Source organism: Hermetia illucens, chromosome 2 (assembly GCF_905115235.1).
Source record: "Hermetia illucens chromosome 2, iHerIll2.2.curated.20191125, whole genome shotgun sequence".
NCBI lineage: Eukaryota > Metazoa > Arthropoda > Insecta > Diptera > Stratiomyidae > Hermetia > Hermetia illucens.
Window position 1 is genome coordinate 58048858 of NC_051850.1, and position 20438 is coordinate 58069295.

At 42.1% G+C, this 20438-nt stretch overlaps 1 protein-coding gene and 1 long non-coding RNA gene across 2 annotated transcripts in view; one reads left to right on the top strand and one right to left on the bottom strand.

Moving 5' to 3' along the window:
• The window catches only part of LOC119649752, a 53346-nt gene extending 36470 nt beyond the window's left edge, over window positions 1-16876 (bottom strand). The window contains exon 1 of the long non-coding RNA XR_005249184.1: window positions 16731-16876. This is a non-coding gene — a long non-coding RNA (uncharacterized LOC119649752). The remainder of the gene's footprint in view (window positions 1-16730) is intronic.
• The window catches only part of LOC119649751, a 345217-nt gene extending 326672 nt beyond the window's left edge, over window positions 1-18545 (top strand). Inside the window, exons 4-9 of the mRNA XM_038052044.1 lie at window positions 6165-7400; window positions 7457-8787; window positions 15982-16110; window positions 16177-16597; window positions 17346-17474; window positions 17540-18545. Coding sequence (XP_037907972.1) covers window positions 6165-7400; window positions 7457-8787; window positions 15982-16110; window positions 16177-16597; window positions 17346-17474; window positions 17540-17688 — 3395 coding nt within the window. The 3' untranslated portion in view covers window positions 17689-18545. The remainder of the gene's footprint in view (window positions 1-6164; window positions 7401-7456; window positions 8788-15981; window positions 16111-16176; window positions 16598-17345; window positions 17475-17539) is intronic.
• Window positions 18546-20438: the final 1893 nt, after the last annotated feature.

Genomic DNA, 20438 nt, shown 5'->3' on the forward strand with positions numbered 1-20438 from the left:
ATAGAAAGCAAGCGGCACAACGATTCTCCTGTCTTAACCGTGCCAAGAGCGTTATCGTCATCAGTGCAACGAACTTATCCAATCCGTTTCAACGAATTTTTGACGGAACTATCTGGAAAACGCCAAGAGCTTTCTCAAGAATGAAAATATTTATGAGAAGCGTCCTTTTCGATCCGTGTAAGGAAGATACCTTCATCAATATTATAGAGGAGTGTAAAGCTTCAACAGAGGCGACGGACTACCCCAACTGAGTGATGGATATGATGGTGCAGCTTCCGAAAACAGGTCGGGATCGGAGTGAAGAGGCTCTCAAATCAATATCTGTTGTATCAGACCGTTGCTATTTGGATCGGCCTGCAGGTCGTTTCGCATTGACTTCGATATTGTGATGTGATCATAGCGTATTGTGTTTCTCATCCGAACTGGTAGTCGATCCGCCCTCAGAACCATAGAGGGCAGTTGGACGAACGCCATTGCGGTGGAGATGTTGAGAGGTGTATCGATCGCAAAGAATGCCCGCTGTGGAACGCTACTTCATTCAAATTGCGCTGACGCCTGAAGCAATTTCACAGCGCAGTTCACGCTTGATAGCATGAATCCAAGACATACATAAATTACTTACTTTTGGGCAAGTTGCTGTTAGTAACAGTGATATTGCCTGTTTCATTAGCGTGCTACGTGAGGCGATCATTGCACTTCATATCACTCATTTTAGACTAGTTTCTCGAGAACAGCTTCTTTTTGCGGCGCTAGAAAAACATTATCTGCCTAGAACATAGACGCCAGACATTGGCTGTCGCGTGTGACAGTGTCCATGGCAAGCACAAATAGAATTGGTGAGTGGGCACTTCCTTGAACACCAAGCGAGGTACGAATCAGTTTAGATATGCCTGCCACACTCTTCTACTTACCCTTCGAATCGTGGTAGAGCGATTCAACCAGGTGCACAAGTTTCGCTAGGAGTCAGCGAAATACAAAGAATGTTCCCATATCATTGTTAAAAGCTCTGAGTTACCCGATTGTATCAATCCTTGTCTGTGACCCGTCTCTCTCCGTGAAACTAATTGGCCAACTTAGAACCATATCATTTGTCGGCCTCAATGTATGTATGAGGCTTAACTACGTAGAATAAGATAAGATTTTATAGAAGATACTTGTTGCCGTTATTAGCACCAGAAAGGGCAAAACTGAGGGGTTGTGTTGGTATTTATCTTTAGTCCGACTCATGCCTCTCTTTCTAAATCCAGAACCATTTGGCCAAAGTTCATGACCCTGTGAGAGAGCATACAAATGTCATCGGCGTAGTCGAACTGTTCGAGGAAAGATGTCATGGTCCATTGAACTCCTCCATGCCTTCCGGATAAGGCAGCGTGAAAAATATCACCGATCAGAAGAAGAAATAATATCGTTGACAAAATGTAACCATCATCTATTAGTTTCTCCGGAATGTTGCTCCTGCGCAAATCACTCTAGATACAATCCCTGTTGCCGTTGTCGAAAGCCTTCTCGAAATCGATGAAGAGAAAGTGAAGCGAAGATCTATACTCCACGCACCGTTCCGAGGCAATGCACACGGTGTTGATGTGTGAGCATAGGAGGATTCGGAGCGGAAAGTAGCCTGCTCTCTGTCGATCAAGCTTTCAAAGTGTTTCTTGATGCGCAATCCCACGCAGCATTGAGGGGATCTATTTGTTTTAGACTTTTTAAAGAAGCTGTTAGAGGTCAGCTTTCTCAATCAGCCAAGCGATCACAGGACATCTGTATTCTAACGCAGACTTGAGTAGCCGACAAGTTTTTGAAAGGGAGGCTTAAGGAAGCCTCGTATTCGGCGGGAAAATGTAGCTTTAGGACAAGAGATAATGGGGAAAAGTAAAATAATTTGATAAACAAAAATACGCTTTCGTAATTCCTATTATTCCTAGAACTAACCAAACTGGAAACAAGGATTAGCTTGCAAAATGTCCCATACAACTTTTTTTGGTGTCGGTCAAGCAGTCACTGTTGCGTCTTTTTACCACTTGCAGAGGCTTTTAGACAATTTAAACTTCTTTTGCAGCTGTTTGATACCTTGATCTTCAGGATGAATCTTGTAAAAAACTTTTTTATGGTAATATAATGATGGCTATTTGAGCATGCATCCAGCATGAATATTTTGTTTTGGTACTCAATTGAGCCTTTCGAGCATTGCTGCATAAGAGCAATTCTATCTCATTTGTGTCAGGATGCTACTGTATTGCGTACTGTAAGGTGGGCCAAGGTGGGCTCTGGCAATACATTGCGCGAACACGGAACGGGGAAACATGGCCTTGGTGATAGCAACGATAATGGTGAGAGGTTTATGGATATCTATATGTTTACTTTCGCTTGCGTATTGCACTTCCGGCTCTTCCGGGTTCAACGCCGACCGCATCCAGCTATTGTTCGTTTCACTGGAAGAATTATGTTACTGGTCGGACGACAGATGCTCTGAATAATCCGCATATGAATACTCACGAGCAATGAGCCGTTATTACAAATACTCTTCTCCCGGTTGCTACTCAGGTCGTCAGCCACATCCCAAAGGGGCGTCATCAGATATGACTGGCTGCAAAATGGTGGAAACGGATTGATTATCGAAAAAGGTTGTTGGTGAATATAAGGCGTTCCGATACCGTGCGAAATCCCGGCAAGTTCAGCGTAGTGTGTGCCGTGATAAAGGGGAATTTTTACTCTGCTGGTCAGGGAGGCAGAGACTGCCGCAGGTAGCAGTGACTTCATATTGCATCATGAAAAAACTGACAGGTAGGTTAAAATTGTTCGATGGCCAGATCAGATACACTAATTTTCGTTCGCTTAGTCACGATGATAAGCAGGAGAATGTACAATGAGCACATCACGACAGTTCTCAATCGTATGACATTCGGTAAAGTTTCACTTCTCGTCGATGAATTGACTTGTCACCATAATGTGTTATATCATCGACATAGTCTCAAAATCGGAGAAGGGAAGTAAAGATCGAAATGCATGTCGGAAGTTTCGGCATTGCCCGGGTTATACCAAGTCATTCAATATCTGATATCAGTGGAGTCGAAACAGCTGATCAGGCCTACCGGCTTCTGGGTAGTTTTAAGTAAGAAAGATTAAGAGAGCGGGAATCGAGAAGGATAGTGTGGACGTTTTAAGAAGAAGAATGATCGGGTGAAATGGAAGAGCAATTACAGTTGCGGGGAGGTGACCAGATGATAGGGCAATACTCAAAAATGCTACATACGAGGGAATTGGAAAAGTGTGAGGAAGTATGCAATATGAAGCCAGACTTTCTGGAAGCACGATTGCTGGCATCCAGGCAGTGTCTGCCGAAGCGGCATTTATCGTCGAAAATTACGCCAATGGGGATGGGCCTTAGGTAAGTTAGAAGGTGTACCCCACGAAAATAGGAAAACATCAAATAGAAAAAATCAAAAAATTTGACTGACGATTTCGTCCAGGGCAGAGGCAACTCATCAGACGCTGCCTCACCTCTGCCCTGGGAGCAGCGTGACCGAAATTGCCAACAGGTGGAAAGACGCTCCCCTTTATCATCGCAAAAACACGACAAGGTCGCGAATTATATTGGACTTAGAGGTGAGGCAGCGTCTGATGAGTTGCCTCTGCCCTGGACGAAACCGTCAGTCAAATTTTTTGTTTTTTTCTATTTTTAATGCTTGGGGTGCTACGCTCCAAACTAGGGATCCATGGACTAAAAAACGAGGGAGTAAGTTGCTCCTCATTTAGTACGGTCCACCATCAAGTGGATGGGGACTTAGGATCCCGCAGATCCTAAACAACAACCTAGCTTTAGTCTAGCTTAGACTACAACGACTAGCGTTTTAAGTCCAATATAATTCACGACCTTGTCGTGTTTTTGCGATGATAAAGGGGAGCGTCTTTCCACCTGTTGGCACTTTCGGTTACGCTGCTCCCAGGGCAGAGGTGAGGCAGCGGCTGATGAGTTGCCTCTGCCCTGGACGAAACCGTCAGTCAAATTTTTTGGGTTCTTAGCAAGAAAAATTGCGAACTCTTGGCCGCGTTCGAGACAAGAATTCTCCGAAGAATTTTTGGCCGCCTACATGAGGATGGATTCCGTAGCCTATACAATGACGAAATCTATGAGCGATATCATGACCGTCCGGTTGTGGATAAAATCCGGCTCAATAGGTTACGATGGGGATAATCCCACCCGGAAAGTCTATAAGGGCAATATCTATGGTAGAAAAAGAAGACGAGGCAGACCCTGCCTAAGATGGAACGATGGTCTAGGCCAGCACGCCAGACAGCTTTTGGGGATATCGAATTGGTGGACCTCGAAGCAAAACCGGGATGTCTGGAGTTCCTTATTAAGGCAGGCCTAGACCGGATACCGGTTGTTGCGCCGTTGATGATGATGAAAGGAGGGGTGAAAGAACAGGATATTGAGACATAAAAATGGAATGTAGCAGGAACGGTTAGAGAGGTACGTTGCGAGCCATATAATGAGTAACATTGGAATGCCAAGAGAGGAAAGTTTCAATAAAATCACCGTGTGATTAACAGAGTCAAAGGCCTTAGAAAAGGATACTCATGTATATGGCATGTACTTTCTGCCGAGACCATTTAGATATCGCAAAAAGAGATGCGGAAGGCTATCAAGACCGGGACTAATATCGGCGTTAAAGTTACTAATGAGATACTTAATTAAAAAAGGGGGACGGAGAGGTATCACAAGAGATGCGGGGCGGATCGCATCAAGTCGGGGAAGAAAAAAGGAGGAGCGGCATTATACACTGAGTAAAAGGAACTTTGCTGAAGGTATCAGAGCTTTACAGTGATTGAGATGTTTTTGTATTTTTTTCTTGCTAATGTTCTAGACGGAGCTTCTGATGAATCTCTGTAGTGAAAAAGGAGGGTTAAGAGCCGTGACATACGGATCAGATAACCTTAGACATGTTGATCAGAAAGCGGGTGTGGCAGTGAATACGCCACACATTAACAAAAAGCGACATCTCCATGAAATACAATAGATTCGAACGACGAAAAATTTGCCACAGAAGCATATGGCACAGTGGAGGAGTGTAGAGTCCTTTCTGAAACATATTTGATCAAAATGACAACGATGACACAGGTATAGATGACACACTGCCCCATGTAGAAGTAAATGTTGATGGAAAATATAGAGGACCAAATACGAAGCCAAATTAGCTTCCAGACCAAGCGTGGGGTGAAAAAAGATGATTGTTTCGCCTCAGTACTTATAGCAGAAAAACAACAGTAGATACAAGAAGATCGCTACAATTACAAAACCTGCATAGGTACTAATATACACCGACGATGCTTGCTTTGTGGCTAGGTCATCAATTCTCGCGGCGGAAGTGTTCCAGGAATGAGAATCAGCTGTCGGGATGAAGATCAACGAGTTTTAAAATAAAGCAGAAGATCTAAATATAATTCCTCGCAAAGGAAAAGTATCACTATGGGTGATTACAACCTTAAACAAATAAACCCATTTGTTTATTTAGAGGTAGAAAATCCTAAGAATTGTGAGCCAATGAGACAAAGGCATTCGTTCCGAGCCCCGAGGGTCGAAATTAATTAGGCTTCCTAAGCTAGAATGGGGTAACTATATCGGGCGAATATCAGAAAGCGGAATTCAGGAAACCAGTGCTTATGGAACTCTCTTAAAAAATAACCTAAGGAATATGATGGTCCAATTGATACAAACAGCAAGACACTTCTACGCTTTCCGTATTGCAAGACGCGATTGCTAGATCAAGAAAGCTGGAAGCTATCTATTCGGGAGAGGAGGGTTCATCACGGGTCAGTGTACCATCGCTTAGATAATGTTGCGTGTCGGGCGTTATATTTATTCAGTGACCAAACATACTTTATTTTGAAATCCTGTCACTTCTATTCGGCCACAAGTGCATGACTAGCCGAAAGATTTGCACTTTACTATTCATAGGAGTTTTCATAAACGATATTTTGCGATGATTGAATTTACACCACTGCGAATTGTCTGTATAGTAGTTGGGTGGTCGATCTTTTTAAAGTTGAACAATGGCACACTGTTCTGTTCACACCCTTAATTCAAACTCAAAATTTCCTATATTTTCAAAATCATAAGTCTCAATTCAAAATCTAAAAAAACCCTTTTATTTATTTCGTTTCAGATTCAAACCTAAAAATGGACAAAAGCGGTATCCAGATAGCACCATCGCCTCTAATTCTAAACGACTACATAACACTAAGCTCGCCGCCAACTTATTCACGTTTGCCACCAGATGGTCATGAATTCCCTCCAAACTTTTCCGAGCCAATGATTACACCAGTAAAATCAGCAGCAGCTTTAACAACAGACAGCAAAGTCACAAACAAACAATCCAGCCTATCTTCCACATTGGAGCGCACCAATAACAACAGCAACACAGACTGCCCTCCACTGCCGAAATCAGTTCCACCGCCAACAGTTCCTAGGAAGGTTTATCGACAGGATCTGATCATTAAAGTGGATGATGCCAGAACGCCAGACAAAAATGAGAAAATCATAAGACTTGATCAGAACAGCAGCTTTACAACTACCCCTAGTCCTTTGGTGTCGTCCTCATTTGAATCATCGCGAATCAAAAGTAACAGCATCAATACATTGCACAATATGGATTTGTACAAGACAAGACCCAGTCCAGTTACAAGAAAAATTTCTGATTGGCGGAAGGACGAAAAATCCGAAAAGTCAGTTCGTGATAAGATCGCCATGTTTTCAAATGAGGATCGCCCAGATATCAACAAAACGTCTGCTAAAACGTTTAATAAGAGCATCGAAAACCTGTTGGACTCCAGCAGCAAATTTCAGCCGTTCACGAGTTCATTGACAAAGAAAGCAATGAGCGTGGAGAACCTGAATGACGACTATCGACCTTACTCTCGAACACATTCAGGCTTCGTTGAACGTAACAAACCGGAAAGTACGCTTTACAAGAGTGAGATCACTCAAAGCTACTCGTCCTTACCACGAAAAAATGTTCCAACCTTGACTCGAACAACAAGCTTCTCCGGCCACGATGAGAATAGCCGGAAAGCGTCAATCGCAAATATATTAGAGCAGAGACGGAAATCCATGTCCAAACTTCGTGGATTGGTGATTCCTGAACGCCCTTCATCGAATCTGGAGACGATTATTGATTTACCAGAAATCAAGAGTAGAGACAGCGAGAAAATCAAAATGAATGGTTTTCACTCATTGCAAGCAACACCCAGAAAGGACAAGTTTCCAACTTCATTCCGATCGCCTTCTACTACGAGCCCAGGCCTATCGAATGGTGTTTACAAGAGCATATTCAGTAGCGGCAATCGGTTGTCAGTAACAGCCCCAAGTACGCCTATGACACCTTCTTACAAGAAGCCGGAAGGTAAGGCCCTTCTTTCTTTATCCCAAGCTCGATTTTTTAATTTTTCCAAATTTTAGGCATCTCACTTCCTCCAGCAAAGCCGCCTCGTACTTCACTTATTTTATCGAAAGCACCTCATCTAGAAGAAAGCGACAGTGATTCTGTATTCAGTTCAAAGATATCTTCGCCACCAATGTCGCCACGAGCTCCAGTCCAAGAAAAATTTGCCTTGACTAGGACTCTAAGCTCAGAGACAAACACTTCCATTGCAAGCTCTACAACGTCGACTCTAACTTCGGGGTCAGGTTCTCAAGCCAGTTGCTCATCAGTGGGAAGTACTCCTACAGTTGACATGAGCCGCAAGATACTTAAATCTGGATCAGGTGATTCGACGGTTAACAGGAAAAATATTCTTGCGTCTGCCAAATGTCGTAGTGGACGAGACGACTCGTCTTCTCTAGCTCGCAACAGACGCTATGAGGATGAAGACAGCACTGACGGTTACGATGAGGAGGAAACACGCCGTGCTCCGAAGTTGAAGCAAAGAAGCCTTTCTTCAGGTTCCAATAAGTCTACTTCGGCTACAGCGCCCATAAATTACAAACTGGTGCCAAAGGATGAGTCCATCGTGGATAAAATTGTGAATGTTGCTGCCTATGTTGAAATCACTTCAGACACAGACGATAGCAGCCGTAAATCGGACTCTTCCCTACGAAAGATAAGTGCCATTTTCATTGATGAGGAGCGCAAGGCTAGCTTCAAGGCTGATCCAAATCAAAAGGCAAAAACCAAGAAACCAGAGCCGGCTAAACGGTCAATTGTACCAGAAAGTGATGATCTTGCCAAATGGGTACAATCCGAGGCAGCAAAGGCTTTCAAACAAAAGGACATGACTATTTCCAAACCTACCATCCCAGAACGTACAGCACTGGCTGAAAAATTCGAATCTCTGCACAAAGCCCCGGTTGACATTTCGCCCAGATCAGCAATCAAGCTGAAGACTTCCACAGCTGAAATTCGCGAGAAGTTCGAGCAACGGTCCCAGACGGGTCAAAGTCCGACTAAGTCAAGTTCAATCAGTAAAACCGAGAAACCCAGTTCAATTGGAACCTACCACGAGCGATTCTCTTCACTGGATTCTATTGCATCTTCGTCATCGGGCGTATCTTCGAGCACACAGAATCTTCCATCGAACCAAGAAACGCCAACCGAGTTCGGAAGCTTCTCGTCGCTGGGAAGCAATCAGAGCCTCATCACTGCACAAGACATCCAAGTTTTGATTGAAGAAGCTGATCCACCGCTCAAGACGCCAGATGCATTTATTGTGGTTCTGCAACGTGAGACGCCAGAGAGCAGCATTGGAATAACACTAGCCGGGGGCTCTGATTATGAGGCCAAAGAAATTACGGTATGTAAATTGGATGCGTTTTTTCTTGTGCGTTACATCTGCTCCGATAGATATTTGAAATCGCAAGAATTAATTATGACAAAATGCGGAAAATTTCAAAACCGTATGCCTAACGAATGCGTTGCCAAGATTCCGACTTTCGACTCTTGTTAGTCAAGAGGTTCAGTGGAGTGTTTCGAGTTGTTAATTTCTATTTATAATCGTCTTGTGAAAGGAAGGTGTGTGGAAAGTAAGTGGAATATGTCTGTGAATTAATCTAATTGAAGCGTGTCAGTGTCCATTTGTAATTTCTGGTGTTGCTCTCCATTTTGCTCCAGCATTATCCGCACTTCCTGAAGCCTCAAATAATTGGCGCGGTATTTCCTCGAACGTTTCAATACTCTTCGAATAGGTGGATTTGTCGATTTGTGTGAAAGTCCTCGGTGGTAAGGGTCAAGTGAACCTTCTACTTAACTTCGCTTATTTGGGAAAATCTAGTAATGGCTCCGACTAATAAGTTAGCATTGATTGTAACGTTCAAGAAGTGTGAGTAGAAATGAGAGTTCTGTTGATGCTTTCACTATCGAAATCGGTCAAAATTATTTCGTTACTTTGTTTAGGTGATTAATCAATTATATTTCGTGCTAAATTTTCCATTTTAACCAAGCATTTTGGCCAAATTATAATGAGCGCCTATTCGAAGGTCGCTTTGTGTCCACCTGCTCTTGCAAAATAAGTTTACCGTAGCAGGCTTGTCAACCCTCCTAAGTATGTCTAATTTTCACTACCAGGAAAGTGGTAGTCCTGATTATCATATTAAGACGAAATTGTAATGAAGTACCACGAACTACCTATAAGTTCTATACATATATTTACCGACTAAAACCACCCTAAACCCCCCTCGCCCTACCAGGTAGAATTATCAAAAAAGTATTAGCTCACGAGCCGGAGTTCACTGTTGTAACCGCGTCTGGTCTTCTCTTTTTTCGCGGTTTATGTTAAATAGAGCCGATCGTGGAGTTGATCGCATTCTAGTCCTCCAGGCTTGCTAGCATTTTCCGCATCAAAGTATTCGCTTCAACTAGAATTTCCTTTAGGCTTCTCCTTTCGTCCATGAATCCCAAATAGTGCAAAAATGCGTGCTCTGTGCCCTCTGGGACTCCATCTCCGTTTAAGCAATCAGGTGAAGTGTTCAATCTGAATCTGTAGAGATACCGGTGATATCTGTCACGCCTCTGAAAAACTGGATGAAATTATAGTTAACCTCCCCATTTTGTCTCTTCAACCGTTCCTTGATGATAAGGATCAGCATCTGTGTCTATCGACACTTTCGTGATCGTCCTTATCGCTGTTGTTATCTTTTTATGGATCTATCCCTTCCGCTCTTTTACGCTTCCAACAAGAGAGGAAATAACTTCATTTGGATATGTTCATTATTTCATTTACCAAGATGGCATCATTTCCGAAATGACAGATACTGTATCATTTGGGTCAGCCTCGAAGCAGAAGGCTGCCCCTCTGCAGATCGCCCTCGTCAGTTACTTTGTTGGAAACATATTGCATGTGTTGTTTTAAGTTGCATTTATCATCTCTCGAGTATTTGACAGTCAGTTTAGAATGGATGATGATATGAATCAAGTACAAGTGTTAATCCAGCGCTTTTTGATTGTTGTATTGTTATTGTATAACTCTGCAGGTGGGTTTGCCTGCAATGATCAGTGACTATTCGTACTATGATTCTTAGTTTCCTTTTAGTAAGATTTAAACATTATTACGAGCGCGTTGTTCTGTATCACCATATGCACTGTTCCATTCTTGGTAAATTTGCCCAGTATAGTTTCCTCAATGGTTCCTCTTTATTCTTCATTGGCATGACTATGAACCCTTTTCTAAATCCACAAAAGGCTTCTGGTTCGTATAGTGCCGTTTCTACTCCTTTCGTAGCCAGTTCGTCCGCTCTTTCATTGCCTTTCAGACCTTATTGTGCGAGCCAAGCATATTCAATTTACTAAGGCATTCCCATGCCAGTTTCGAGTTCAGCTTAGCTATCGGTCAAAATCGCAATGTTCCATGCCGTATAATTCCTTTGAAAGTTGAAAGAGGCACATCTGTCTTTACCGCCTGAAATATGCTAGTATGCTTACCCATTGGTTCAAAGTACGTTTTTCTTAGATCAGTGACCCTTGCGTCGGCTCCCTCTGTTGTGTGGGACCCGTCAGAGTACCAGGTTATCAATTGCTGGTATAAGCCGTAGCTCATTGCCATGCTCTCCCTGTTTGTCCATCGTATTTCAAACTTCTCGTCGAAAGCATTGGTATGCCGATCACGCTTCTCTCTGCCTAAATTAGGCATAGGTAATTATTGGTAATTGGTCCTATTGCAGTAGATATCCAGCGTGGCATTTGTTTTCTACTATGGACCTGGAAGTCACCAAGCCCTTGAAGCTTTCCGATATATGTTCCCAACATTCATCTTCCAGAGTAGTTTTTGATCTACTGTAATTCCTAAGTATTTGACCCCTGTTTCTTGTCTAGCTTCCATGCCATGTAGTATAATGGCTCTCAAGAAATGGAACTATGATGGGTTTGGTTGGATTGTAGTATTTCTTATCTCTCCCGGGAATACATCATATTCTATATTAGCGGTAATAGTACCCCACCCTGTGGATAACACTGAGTAGTATTCATGACAATAAAATTGGTACCTGTAGGTAATTTTACTTGCTGCTCCCTGACATCCTGCTCATCTGCAAGGCCAGGACGTTCCCGACCCCCTTACGAATTAGGGCATTTTGTATCTCTACATGCGACGCGTTGTCAAAGGTTCCGTCGACGTGTAAAAATGCACAGGGCTATTTCTTTAGTTTCTATAGCACCGCATAAAACTTCCTTCAGCTAATACAGTTTAATTCCGGTTGAACGTCCTGGCCAGCACTTGGTCTGAAAGATTTAGGGTGAAAAGAATCCTTTTTCCCCCCCTTTCGAAATGTAGACAATTTTTTTACTTCTATGTCCTTGATATACATTACAAAGCCATGTCATCCCTTACGACTCTTAGGAGGGATCCTAAAATGACTTCTACGCTCCTCTGAAGTATTGCTGGATACCATCCACTCCGGGTTATTTTAGAGATTTAAGAGTTCCCACTGACCATCGTATTCTACCTTCCGAGCATACCTCCTTTGGTAGTTTCTAATTAGCTTTATTTCCCCTTTTGTTCGTTATTGGGGTGTCTGGCAAAATACTGTGGCCTTCCGCTGTGGGGTATGACCCGGAGAAAGGAGTTCTAAAAAGTAAATGTACCCTGTCCTCCTCATTCTCGGGAAACATTCCATCTCCCTTGTTCAGACAGAGGGAAGATATTGCCTTGTGTTTCGCTATAGCTTTGTATAGCCTGGTTGCTTCTGTGGTTTGTTCGATCCTTTCGTTTCCTTTATATTTACCTACTAAAATCACCTACAACTCCTACTTCTTGCCAACCGCAGTTGCTAAGTATTCTTTCTGCTATCCACAGTTTTCGTAACTGGGCCTTTGTGGTCTCCTGTTGTTCGCAATTTAAGTTGGATAGACACAATCATGAAGTTGATTGCATCCCAGTCCTCCTAGTATACACATATTTTTTGGTTTTATGTTTCCCTGAATCGGAATTTGCTAAGCAAGTAACCAATTTAATGACATCAATGGTCGATCCGTCTTTATGGAACTGGCAGATTGTAGATCACCCATCAGACCATTTTCCCCACAACTTGATATGCGCTCTCTCAGGCGTTCACATTCGGCTCCGAGCGGAGTTTCTCAAAGCAGTTGCTCTTGTTCCATTGGATAGCCGGCTTGAAGCTTCTGCAGGCTTCCTTTTAGGCGTGTTTTTTTCCAGGGCAGCCGACCCTATATACCGCACTCTGAGCCATTCGTTTTCCTGGTGATCGAATAAAGATTAATCAGATTTCGACCAGTAGTTGGATATTCTACTGGAAAATATGCATCTTCTAGACATGGACTTGTCGCATGTTTTAGCGATACTTTACATTATATGGAGAACCCTCCTCGTGGGAGAACTTGCTTTATTAAGCTCATCTAGCCACACCTTTGGGAATATTCACTCGTCCATTGCTTTGCAGCCAAACCTGACATCCTTCTCAGTTTTGGCTTTGGATATGCGAACTTTCAGCCCAGTGGCTCTCTCCATAGTGCAATGATGATTGCCTAGTGGTCGCGGTGCGTATAGACCTCACCAAATTTTTCAGGATCTATTATGCACCAGTCCTGGGCTAATAAAAATCAGAGCTACTATTGAACCAGACCCCCCTTTCCGATATGTGAAAGGGAAATTCGCTAATACTGCAGTTCAACTGCTTCTGTGCTACCCAAGTTAGAAAATATGGGCTGGTCACCCCCAAAACCAAAATTTACTTGTTTAAATCATGGACGGCAATAGTAATTTACGCCGACATGGAAACATCATTCATTGGAAATATAAAGCGCGAACCGTTTTTGGCGTCTCACGATTTGTAGTAAAATGTCGAATAATAAAATAATCTGATCTAGCTGCGAATGAAAAGTGTCAATCTTACTTAAGATGAAGTTGAGGCACAGTCTTCTCAGAGTTCCTAGCCTACCCTTGGCAGAGGAAATTATAGGCATTGGACTGTTTGTCCGCTCTGAATCACAGTTTCCCAACTTCCTTGAAAAGATATTTTTACTTAACTCTTGGATCAACATCCGGGAGGCTGCCGGGAAATATGTTTCAATTTTAGATTCGAAGTGGAATGGTGTGAGAAGAACCGCTGAAAACTGCCTGATTTCTACTACGGCAATCGTATCAGGCAACCCAGATAATACTACGGCATTGTAGCTTCTCATGTCCTTGTGGGTCGCTTTGAATATCGTAGATTCCCAGTTTATGTTCCGCTTGGGCAGGAGTCCAAAGAATAAGCACGGAAACTGCCTAGTCTCAAACACGGCCCCAACCCATGACAAGCACGAGAAACAGGAAACCAAGAGTAAAATAATTGACCCGCAGCAAAGATACTAAAGCGTTTTAAATAAAACTTCCATGGTATTCTCAATTCGTGAGGCACATCTAAAGGAGAATTCAGAAATCTTTTGTCAATACAATATAATCAAACTGACCTGATTTATTTCGACCAACCAACTCTATGATTGTAGAGTCAACCAACTTTTAGGTAAATTGGATTAACGGCCGACTCGAAGATGAACTTTTTTGAAAAAATCGAGGCAGCAGCGAGTCACGTAATGGCCCAACCCCTTGAGGAAGACGCCTTCTCTTGAGTGCAACGAATACCATTCCGCTCTCCGGCGCGGAGATATGAGCGATGTTCTTAGTAATGAGGTGCATGTAAGCGCCCTGCATAAGTACAGAAACTGAGAGCTATGCTGGCAGTGTCTACCTACCGCAGTCTCTCAGAACCAGTTATGATGGGGTTCGTGGGAGGTTCTTTAAACTAACAAATTTCCTTCTTCCTCTCCAATTCCGTTGGTGAAAATAGTTCCCTGATCAACGCAGGAGAGTAGGAGCTCAATTCCGAAGCAATAATGTGTCAAACGATCCCCGGTTCTCTGATGACGGTTGGTAGTGCGATAGCTTACCACTGCGGGAGTCTAATAATCTGTAAATTCATTCACCCACCCTACTCACTACTAAAGCAGTAGTTCTAATATAATTCTCCAATACTTTCTGTAGTGTCATCAGTACCAAAGATATCAAAAAAAATAAGCTTGTAGGAAAAGTATCCTTTTTATCTGCCTTCGAAAGCACACCCAGACTACACTACCCTTGGCAATTTTTAAAACCGACTTTGAAAATTTATGGAAAAAATTTCATCTAAATCAAGCGATTTGAATGATCTGAAGGGTCCTACTGGCAAAGTTATCCTAGATTCTGGGCATATAGTATTATGCTTTAAGGTTTCCATTGCCTCTTGCTTTAGCTGACACCGAAGTATCTAGTTGACAAGACGGTTCGCTCCGCGTATATTATTTATGTTGCTATCCCCCATAACAGCAATATCGAACGGAAATACGCGAAGAAGAAGGTGAAATATCAGCCACTGGCTTGGGAAATCAACGAAATTTGGCGTCTCGAGCGGGCGGTTGCAGCCAGCTACAGATATTGTACCCAAATCCCTCACATAGTCGCGTTCGATGTTGCGGGGAGTTCTCGACGGATTCTCCCATTAACTTATCACCGGCGACCACCACCAGCGTCCCTTTATCTTTTAAGTTGGTAGAATCGTCTGAGCCTCAATGCTTCGCACTTAGTATTAGTATTAGGTAAAATCCGACATCTACCGAGATTCTGACAACTCGGATAATAATAAACGTTGGCGCAACAATCCATATTGGATGAAGGCCTTCAAGACCGTAACGATACAATACAGTATACTGTATAAGGCAATGCGGTCAGCATTGGGCTCGCCCGTGATTATTACCCTGATTTGACTCAAGTACTCATCCACAGCTGAGTCCGCTGGTTTCCGATTCGTGAGATTTGAATCGCTATCTTCCGCTACGGCAGCCTAGCGCTCTAATCACTGAGCCACCCGGACGCAGGAAGAGTTGTTGCCCCGATCTATCCATCGCCTTCTGAACAACAAGTCAGCGAGTCACTGTGCTTTGATGAAGTTCTTCGAAATTGTATCAGGCCAGCGTAACAGGCCAAAATCACACGTCGCAGACAAGTGTTGACGAAGGCTTGAAGTTCTTGAATAACAGTGGAGGTCACTTTCATGCGCTACTTCCATATGGCAATACAAAAAGAATATTAGCTCAAAACAGTCTCAACCTTAGATGTGTTGAGATAACTGGATTTTCAGATTTAAGACAAAGTAACGAAGGCGGATCTATCGCTGTTTATGCGTTTAGCCACAACAACCTGCAGAAACTGCAGGAACAATGATGAATAGCTTTGCGGGGAGACCGTCAAATCCAGCGGCTTTACTTCGTAGGATGCGTTGATGGCTGAGATGAGTTCCCTTTTATTTGCAGGAGGAGTCCGTATCCGCATATTAAATGACTAGCCATTTCATTCACTTATGAAAACCGCATGAATTACAATGTCATATATAGGCCATGAAATGCATCAAATTTTTCCCTCGTGTACTTAAGGATTAAAGTTATAAATAATATACTGAAGCCTGCAAACATTCATCCAAATCGAATTAATTGTTCAAAAATAAAAACTATTTTGTCTTTGCAGATTCATAAGATTCTTGGAAATTCGCCAGCTGCCAAGGACGGTCGATTGAAGAAAGGTGATCGAATCCTCGCTATCAATGGTTTGAGTATGCGAGGACTGACACATCGTGAATCAATAACGGTTCTTAAGGTATGTACTTTTATTGACCCTAATTCGGACAGAAATTTCCATAACATTACTTTCTCTATTTTGTAGACTCCACGACCAGAAGTAGTTCTAGTTGTGACGCGCTCGGAATCAGTTATTGTGAAATCGCTATCAAAGAAACGATCATCCCTTGGATCGCTAACATCGCTGAACGATAAACCTTCTGAGATTGATTTGGAGAAGAAGCTCTCCTATCACAAGGCATCGCGATCATTAGATCTTGATTTAGACATTGTCTCCACTGAAGCAACGAACGATTCAAAATCATCGAAACTAGCACACGAAAAGAGTACCATGAACGGGAATATTAGCCCAAATCAAGTGATGTCACAGCCACAACCCAGCAATCGTCAATCATTGGCTCGTGGAGGAGCTGTTAAAGTTAATACTAGTGAAATATTGGATAGAGTTCGGGAAACCGGTCGTTTATTGGCGGCAGAAAGACAGGAGAGAGTTGTAGTGAATGGCGGTAAGTTGATGAGACGCACTGAATTTCCAAGATTTGTTTTAGAAATCCAATTAAATCTTCAGTAAGAAAATTAACTGAAGAAAAAACCTTTTCTAAAAATAATCTAGTAATTTATCAAAAATATGTCACTCACCTTCAAACTTCAAATTTCAAGCCATTGTCAAACTTCTATAGAGAATCCCGAAAAACACTTTTTTTGGTTCCTTTTCCAATTTCAAAATTCTTTGTCTTATTTTCAAAATTCCTCAAAAAAACCACAAAAAACATCATAAACAATAGATGGGGTGCAATTCCAGCAAAACCGATGACGAGGGTAATTTATTATTTATCTAAGAAAATGTTGGGCATAATTTTACATATCTATCTCGCGACAAGCAAGATAAATATGCCTCAGGTCGTCCTGGGGCGAAGTAAGCTTCGACGCTGAGTTTCTGTTGTATCCCGACAATGTCATTTGTTTGAAATATTTAGTGGCATTCCAAAGATATTGTTATTTTTTCGTTGATTTATTTTAAGTTCTCTGGAAACCTTTCTATTTAAAAAAAATGTTTAGTGCTTTTTTTCCAAAGATTTTCACGGCCCCTCAATTGATATCAAAATTATTAGAACGTGCCTGTGACAAGCCGCCAGACGGTGAGAAATGAGTTTGTCCTTGCGTACTGAATTTCTTTATTGGCAACTACTCTAAATTTACTTGCTTACACATTCCTATAAGCGATGACTAAATATAGTATACATTTCTTTCCAGACGATATACCCTCTGGTGCTAGAGAAGTGGAGATTTACAAGGACAACTGCGGTCTCGGCTTCTCAATAGAGGGTGGATATGATTCGCCACTAGGAAATCGCCCATTGGTTGTGAAAAAAGTTTTCTGGGGTAAGAACCATCTATTCGGAGCCCAGATCGAACACGCGTCTCATCCACATCCTTTTCCTTTCCAGGTGGTGCTGCACAAAAGGCTGGTAATATTCAAACAGGCGATCAAATTGTTTGCATAAATGGTGTTACAACGTCACGTATGAGTCGTGTCGACGTGTGGAACTACATGAAGCAACTACCAACAGGACCAGTCAAAATTCTTTTACTGTGAATATTCTTAATATTAAAATAAAGTTGGAGAATATGTTTCTTATCCCTAATATAATTCTATTGTATACTATTACAATTTTATACGTAGTTGATAAGGTATGAACACTTACATGATTATTCACATATGTATCGTGAGGGAACTTGTGCGATTAGAGACAGAAGGTTCACTTGACAGAAGAGCAAATAGGAACCCAAGTTGACGAAATATAATATGATTTTCCCGAAATTTGAAGACATTTTTTGTTGACCGAATTCTCAACGTCATGAACTCTAGAAAGACTTAAAATTCTTGCCAACTATATTTGCGTTTTGGATATTTTGATTAAAACATGGCCCAGTCCGTATGAAAAGGATTGGAGCCCCGTTTTCGTCTGGGGCTTGGGTACCAGGAGCGTTCATTCGGCACGCATCCGACTTTTATATATCATTTGTTGAAATTGTTAAAATGTTATGTTTTGGCTTTTACTTAATATTTAATATCGAAATTCTTAGTTTACGTAAAAAATTAGAAATGTGTGCAATTTCGAATTAAATTCTTCTGTATTTGTTCTTCGACTTTTTATTGTCTTCTTAATTTATTCGTTCTTATCATTGCCTGATTTATTTCTTTTATTCGGAAGTAGGTTAAGCTTATCGAAATATTTTTACGTTTTATTGTTTTCTTTCTCATTTTAATTGGAAATTATACAACGAAATTCCCAGTTTTTTTCGACGCCCTAGACAAGGGGCGTTGGCATTAAAAGGGGTAAAAAGAGAAATATTTTCATATTTTCGTTCCAATAAAATGTTTGCTTTTTATATGTATTTAGATATACTAATTATCTATTTTGCCATAACATTAAATGTTACAGTAATGAAGAGATGCTTTTCATTTAGAAGTTCTTATGAAAAAACAAATCATTTTCAATAGTTTTCCCAGTTTACAAAAGGTCGACAACATGAAATAAATTGATTTTTTTCCCTTGTTCAGGAATTAGGAACGATTTACAATGAACATATGTTAACATGGTAGTTGTCCTCTCTATCCAATCGTGTTTTCATTCCGCAAGTGTATTTTAAGAGCTGGCTGACTACAGAGGAAGCAACATAATCCGGTGTACGATATATTGAATCTGAAAAAGGTTCGTTTCTTGTCGGTAAAGCAGCAGACCGACAGCAAGAGGCCTACCGAAAGACAAGTTCCTAGGCGGGCTATTATTATTATTCTATTAGGCGGAGTCGCACCGCGTTCTTAAAGAACTGTGCCCCGTTTATTGATTATAGTGTACCTATTAATTATAGTATCTCAAGCAAGCCCATAACCGTTAGAAATTTTAAGATATATCTCCTACTATCCAATCTTTCAACTTTCCATCTGGTATTAAGTGTTCTCTCAGATAGTTCGACCTATTTTGCACAAGTGCCGGACAGTGTCACATAACGTGTATAGAGGTTTCATCACTCTCCACATAAAACCTGAAGGCATTGTCCGTAGATATCCCTAGCTTCCCTAGGTGATAGTTTAGTGGCCAGTGACTAGTGAGAATTCACACTACGATTCAGAGGTTCTTCTTCATTTTTTAATGTCATAGCCATGAACCCATTTCCGATTCCACAGAAAGGTGTCCCTGCTTACTCCTTGGCTAGTTCGTCCGTTGCCTCATTACCTTTCAACCCAACAGGACTCGGAACCCATCTAGACTTTATTGAACGAGCCAAAGGCATTCAGTCTCTCAAGGCATTCGCACACCAGTTTAGAGTTCACCTTGGTCCTAAGTGCATTGAGCGCTGCTTGGCTGTCAGTCAGAATAGCAATGTTCTGCTCCTTGTAGTTCCTTTGGAGATTAAAGGAGGCACACCTGTCTACGGCGTAGATTTTCGCATGGAATATGCTAGTGTGCTTACGCATTGGTTCCAAGTACATTTTCCTTGAACCAATGACCCCGGCAAACACTTCCTCTGCTGTGTGGAATCCGTCAGTGTGGTATACAGTAATCAATTACTGGTTTAAACCGTGTGTCACAGCCAAGCTCTCCCAGTTTGCCTTGTTAATCCAACGTGTTCCAAACTTCTTACCGAGCTGAAACCTCGTTGTCATGTTATCCCTTGGTATCAATAATTCGGTTTAGTCAGCTCCCCACCTCACTGATACGCCCGGCCATTCTGAGGATCGCCCTCTTTGCCCGCATCTGTATGTGCATATGAACAGGAAGGACCTCCAAGGATGCCGCTGGGCATGTCCTCATTGTCCCACTGACACACTCGCAAGCCGATCTTTGGAGCTTGTGTAATTCCCTGGCTTGTGTGCTGAGTTCGGTTCTTTCTGCCCAGATTGCCGCTCCATAGGTAATCATTGGCCTTATTATTGCAGTGTATATCCAAGGTAGTATCCTCGGGCTGCAACCCCATTTTTTTTCTGCTACGAACCTACCAGTCATCAGAGTCCTTGCAGCTTTTCGGAAAGTGTTTCCGACATGTGTCTTCCACAGTAATTTTTGGTCTAGCGTAATTCCCAAATATTTAACCTGTGTTCCTCGTTTCACCTCCACGTCATGTAACCTTATGGGTCTCAGGTGATCAAACTTATGTTTCCTAGTGAATGTTACCATGGTCATTTTGGCCTGATTGATACGCAGTCCCACCTTCCTGCACCAGGCGCTGGTAACCCTTAATCCAGTCTGGATTCTGTCACATAGGGTATCCTCATATTTGCCCCTACAGATCAAAACAATGTCAACCCGCGTAGCGCATCCAGGAGTTCGTCCACTACCA